The sequence below is a fragment of the Nicotiana tabacum genome, chromosome 23 (genome assembly GCF_000715075.1).
Source record: "Nicotiana tabacum cultivar K326 chromosome 23, ASM71507v2, whole genome shotgun sequence".
NCBI classification, from domain to species: Eukaryota; Viridiplantae; Streptophyta; class Magnoliopsida; order Solanales; family Solanaceae; genus Nicotiana; species Nicotiana tabacum.
Window position 1 is genome coordinate 8,168,186 of NC_134102.1, and position 6,273 is coordinate 8,174,458.

A 6,273-nucleotide genomic window follows, 5' to 3' on the forward strand; every position below is an offset into this window, starting at 1 on the left:
TTTATAAGTGGTGAAACTTATTTTATAAATAAACAGTTACGTGTTTGGATAAAATTGCTGAAACTTAAAACAAGTTGATGAAGTGTTTGGTAAACAAGTGCTGGTAAGTACTTTTTCTTGTTAAAATGACTGAAATATCCTTAAAGTTGTTAACATTATAAAGAAGATGATGACTATAATATTATATTTTCTGTTCATAGCTTCAAATTCAGGGGTAACACGTAAATTCATTGAATGATTTGATTTTAGAATATAATTACACCAATTAAAAAAAGGAAGGATTCAACGAGGTGTAATTTCGGGATTAAAAAAATATATAAGGGAAGAATGTAATATCCTTGGTCAAAGCAATATGACTTTTAAACCAATTTCAAAAAAGTTGGGTTTTCCAACTTATTGGTTTTGGCTTTTTTAAGCAAGTTTTAACTTTTTAAAATCCTTTTTTTGGTTGCCAAACACTTCCACAGGTTAAAAACTGCTTAAAAGCTGGTTTTATTAGCTTTTAAGCCCATCCAAACATGCTCTTAGTCAACTCATCGGGCTCATGACCTGAAGATTGCATGTTCGAATCATGTCCCCACCTAATCAGTGGAACATTATTCACCAAGATAGAAGGCGCAATTATTAGATCGATCTTTGACGGACACGATAGAATTTTCTTCCTTGACTTTAGTGTTGGAATATTTTCATCCGGTGTTAAAAATCACGTAGTATTCTCTTTTTTAACACTCCCTGGAAGTAATTGAGTAAAACATTGAAAGTAGTACCACGGGCATCGAAAAGGAAGAGTAAACCTCACTAATTTTTAACGCTTGAACCATGATATAAAATAAGTGGATAAAGCATAAATTCAATTTCAATTAATACACAACTCTTTCTTGAATTAACAAACAAATTGATTGATAAATATATTTTCTATAATGAAGTAAATCAAGAAAAAATTAATAATAAAAAAAACTCACTATTTCGACTATAAAAAAAGTCGTCAATATGAGAGAGAAAGAAAGAAAGAGAACAACGAGAGGAGGCCTTTTTCTTTATATTTATATATTTCGGAAATAGAATCATCCTGAACTTTAGGCCCTTAGCCTTGCATTTTTAGACTAATAACAATCTTCACATTACAACATACAAACAACCCTCAAATACTGCAAAATCAGAAAAAAAGAAAATGAAAGAAGAACGACCACCATTTGTAGCCTATACAGATACATGTATAACCTGAGAAAGAACAAGAAATGGAAAAAAAAACAAAGGAAGAATAAAAACAAGATCAAGAATAAAAGCTCTACAAAGGTACTCAAGCCCTCAGGACCAGCTAGTATTTCCTATTGGGATTAATGCGCGAAAAAAGTGAACGCCTTTGCTTCTTTGGTTTAGTTCCAAAGATGAATGAATGTAAAGGAATTCTTGACCTACTCACTGAGTGCATTAGTTGTGATTGGTTTCCACTAAGTCCAAACTCTTGATCCAATTCTGTTATAGTCTTCTCAACATCTACTTGAAGTGTAGTTACACGACGAAAACCAGCTTCTAGTTCCTCACTTACCTTATTGTTCTCTTGTTTCATGTTCAAAACTTGACCTTGGAATTTTGCAGCTTCATGACTGCTGAATCTGATCTCATCTGATTCAATTCCCTCCTTTAGAGCGTTTGCTATTTCGTCTTGAATATTGCATAAAGCTGAGAATTTGCGCTCAAGTTCATCTTTCAGTGACAAGGTTTGTGCTAACCATACTGTTAGCTCATTCTGAATTTCCTTCATGTGTTTATATATTGGCTTTATTTCTGACTTTGTTTCTACTCTGGGGCTGTGATCTTGCATCACTTTGTCTTTGCTTTTGGATATTTCACGCTGCAAGTCGTGGAATGTCGTCTTGAATTTTTGAATTTGATGGAAAGTTGAACTGAATCTTAGCCAGAAATCCAAGTTTTCGTCTAATATTGCATCAATGCTCATCCGTAGTTTTTTCTCAGTTGGCGATACTGATGCATGTTGATCAACCAAAATCGTCCTGATGTCTTCTTCGTTCTCTATAATAGGATTATCTTTGTCCTTCCTTTGTGGCAGATCCTCGGGTTTTAAGCTTCGATCAAATGAAGGATCAGATGCTTGACATTTTTCTTCCTTCAACTCTTTATTTTCCGAACCATTTCCTTTCTGCAGAAGATTTAATTTTAGACGTAGATTATGTATCTCCTCATCCCTTTTTGTGATAGCACATTTAAGCTCTCTTATCTGAAGTGTGAGATTGAACTCCGCATCTCTATCTTTCTTCTCCATATCGCTTAGCTTCTTTGTAACTTCCTTATAATTCTTGAGAATTGTTGTATATTCATTTAAAAGAATATTTTCTTTATCCTCCAATCCACTCAACAACATCTGTTGCCAGTTAAGTTCGTCATCCTTTTCTGCATCTTTCTGTGTTTGTGTCTCATAAAAACAACTTCCACATTGAGCCGAGACTTTCTCATCACCTTTTCCAACTGGCGTTGGCTCCAAAAATGTGACATGCTTCTTATTGCTTTTTGTAACTTCCGCATTATCACTTACAACTGTGCTGGAACCTTGCTCTTTGCGAACTTCTTTATCTTTAGTTTTTATGGTACTTAAGTTCTTAGTACCTTTACTTGAACTAGGATGATTTTTTTGTTTTACTGACTCTTCTTGTAACCTGATTTCAACAAGTGTAGTCACTTCATCTGGTGATGAATCCGTCACATCGTGCTCCTCATCTGGTCTAACGCTACTCAATTTATCGGACAAATGGTCAAGACTGGTACGAGCTTCCACAAAGTGAGTTCTGAGGCTACTGTTTTGGTTTACAACATCTTTATTGAGGTTCTCAATAGTTTGCAACTTTGCTTCTATCGCCGTCACCCTGATATTCAGATTGTGTGTATCATCTGTCAGGGCTGCCTTATCATCTTCCAAAGATTGAACTTGTGCTTGGAGTTCATCAGCTTCTCTTCTTAATCTCTCAATTAGAAGAGTCTCAGATGAAACTGCTGTTTCTAGGCTGACCACTTTATTCACAAGCTCGTCGATTTTCTCTGCCAGTTGTGACATCGTTAAAGACTCCTTAGAGCTCGCATCAACTTGGTTCTTAATCTTGTTCTGTGATGATTCTATTTCCTTACCAACTTCTTGGTTTGGGATATTATACACATTTGGCTTTAGTTCACTAATTTTATCACCAAGATACTTATGCCTGAAGGACTGCAGTTTCTTACAAGAATCTTCGATTTTTTGGAATTCCTCTCTTGCTTCTTGTGTATATATATCTTGTTTCTCCTGGAGCTGAGTCAATGTTTCTTGACATGATTGCAGTGCTGCTTCAGCCATCAAAGTACAAGCCTCAGCATCCTCAATAACCCGGCCCTCGCCAAATTCATCCTCCAATTCATATATCTTCTGCTGCTTTTCCATGATTTGGTTTTCAAGTCCCCGGTACTTTTCAAGTCCACTTTGGTATGAACTCCTTACAAACTCTTTCACAGTTTGTAAGGCCAAAATGTCTTTCTGAAGCTTGTCAATCTCTTCAATAGCTTCACTTTTGTTCAAACCAGATTTCGCAACATCTTCTGTTTTGGATGATTTCTTGCCTTGCCTTTGTGTTGAGGCAGTTGTCATAACACCCTTCAAATCTTTTATAGGAGCCTTTGGAACCTTTGGTATGTTTGATCCACTCGGCGGGATTTGTGTGAAATCTTTTGGCATTCTTGGGACACCATATTCATCTTCTTCATCCATTGCTAGTTGTATTTGTTCAGGGAAAATAGTAGCAATAGTGTTGTTGGCAGTCTGCAATTCCTTTGACAAATGATCATATCGTTCAGCCAATGCGCGATAGGCACGATAGGATTCTTCCACAAAGTTTATCAGCTCTGGCCTTTTCTTGTAGTACATTTCTGCCCTTTTTGCAAATGAATCTCCATCCTCTTCAATGAGCTTGATCACACTTTCCACCTTCCCTTGCATATCTGTAACATCAAACATATATATGGAGTTATTTGTTTCCATAACAAATATACTATAAACTATTGGAAAGCAAGAAACAATGCAAAATCATCCAAGAAAGGATAGAAGGAAAATGGCACATTTGATTGACAGCACCACTTTTGATCACTTTGAAACAATTCTCCCCCCTTAAGGGGATATTAGCAATGGAATAGTACTATTGTGATTATATTTATTATTTTAGGTTCTTTATCAATAAAAAGGGGAAGTTTGGAGTAACGACAAAGTAGTCTCCATGTGATCTATCGGTCACAGGTTCGAACAGTAGAAGTAGCTACTAATGTATAAATTATGATAGGTTGTCTACATCACACCTATTGGGGTGCGGCCCTTCTCCAAACATGAATGTGGGATGCATGCCTTGTGCACCGGACTGCCCCTTTTCGCAATAAGATTTGTACATTGGAGATATAACCACTAGAATATATTAGAGAGGCTCTAGTGTTAGATAATCTTTAAATATGGACCATTGAAATATTCTGGACCAAATAGAGCATTTATGATATTGCATTCATACAACCAACTCCAACTAGTTTAGGATTGAGGCATAACTAATGTTGTTGTTGTAATAAGATTGTGCAATCTAGCAAATATTTAAAACCCTTTGATAATATTTTTCTGCCTGGTTTTCAATTGAACAGAAGTTTTGGGGAAAAGCTTTACAAGGTAAACAAAAAATGAAATGAAGAGATAAAAACTGGAAATATATTCCAAAATCTTGCAGACTTCAATCAAACTATAAACAAGAGTTTTTCCTACAAAACAAACTATTAGCCTTATTATGACATATCATATATTCATGTTTGAATAGTTTAAGCCTTCCCCTTCTCTCCCAACAACAATATATACATTTTATATGCTCTTTTGTAATCAATATTGTAAATTCAACCAAAAAAGAACAAAAAAAAAAAGGGCAGTCGGGTGCACTAAGCTCCCGCTGTGCGCGGGGTTTGAAGAAGGGTCGGACCACAATGATCTATTATACGCAGCCTTACCCTGTATTTTTGCAAGAGGCTGTTTCCACGGCTTGAACCCGTGAAGTACTGGTCACATGGCAGAAACTTTACCAGTTACGCTAAGTTTCCCCTTCCCAAAAAAACAAAAAACAAAATTATCAAGACCAAAAAGCCATTTGACCTTTTTTTTTGTGAAAAAAAAATACCTTGAAGGCTTTGTTCAAGCCATTTGGATTGTTTGGTCCTAATGTGGCTAGCTGCCCACCATGAATAAGCATTGCTTGCAGCTCTTTGCAACATCTTGCCAATTCTTGATCTTCTTTCTTCTTCTTCTTCTTGTTCAAATAATTCACATGATTAATGAAACTCTTCCTCTCTCTTTCCCCTTCAAAAGAAAAGTATCTTAGGAAAGAGGAAGAGTTTCAAACATGAGAAAAACACAATGAAAATGAAAAAAGAAAAAGAAAAACTCAAGATTTTTTTTGTTTGTAAGATTAAGGAAAATTATACTATAATTATTGGTTAATGGTTGGGAGCTACTTTCGCTCCAAAATAAGTGTTGGACCCTTCTTTCTCTTTCTTTATTTCAACCTCTCACGTAAAAAGGTTCCTTTGGCAAGTCATAGCCATAGCAAATTAGCAAATAACTATATCAACGTCGTATCCACTGTTTAACCAACTATAGAATATATTTGACTGAAGATATTATATATGATTAGTTGCTTTTGGCCTGTCATTAACTAATCTTTACTACACAAAACCCCCCGGAAGTATAACTTTCACATTAGCTTGATGTTAAGCTATAAATGATCAGACTAGCACACAATCATGTACAAATTAAAGAGGACAGAGAAGGAAAAAATTGACACCAAAATATATTGAGGTTCGGCCGTTAGCCTATGTTCTCTCTGGGCAAGAGCTGAGAGAGTATTCCACTATGAAAAGATACCAGTAATCCCTATTACAACCCCTTAAAAAACCCAAAGCCTTTCCCAAGTTGAATATCATGCATGTTTAATGGATTTTTGAGTATTGAACCAAAAATTAATATACAAGAGAAACTAATTAATCTTGTCTTGAACTTACACTAAACTGGTATGATAAGTTATGTATCCTGCTATGTTTTGATAATCTGACAAACTTAAATGTTAAGAACCAGATGGGGAACATGTTCCACATCCTCTGAGTGCTCAAAGATCAACAAGTCTCAAGTTTGGGACATGCTCCAACTTTCAGAGTCCAAGAAACAACAGAGGGAACAAATCGACATCAGTTCCCTTGCTGACAATACCAGTC

General features: G+C 35.6%; 1 protein-coding gene across 1 annotated transcript; it reads right to left on the bottom strand.

Moving 5' to 3' along the window:
• Window positions 1–1,006: 1,006 nt before the first annotated feature.
• On the bottom strand, window positions 1,007–5,441 carry LOC107765300 (kinase-interacting protein 1-like). Its single transcript, XM_016583926.1, has 2 exons — window positions 5,184–5,441; window positions 1,007–3,984 (listed from the first exon to the last, which is right to left on the bottom strand). Exons 1-2 carry the CDS (start codon window positions 5,275–5,277, stop codon window positions 1,319–1,321), a joined length of 2,760 nt encoding a protein of 919 aa, XP_016439412.1. The 5' UTR covers window positions 5,278–5,441; the 3' UTR covers window positions 1,007–1,318.
• Window positions 5,442–6,273: the final 832 nt, after the last annotated feature.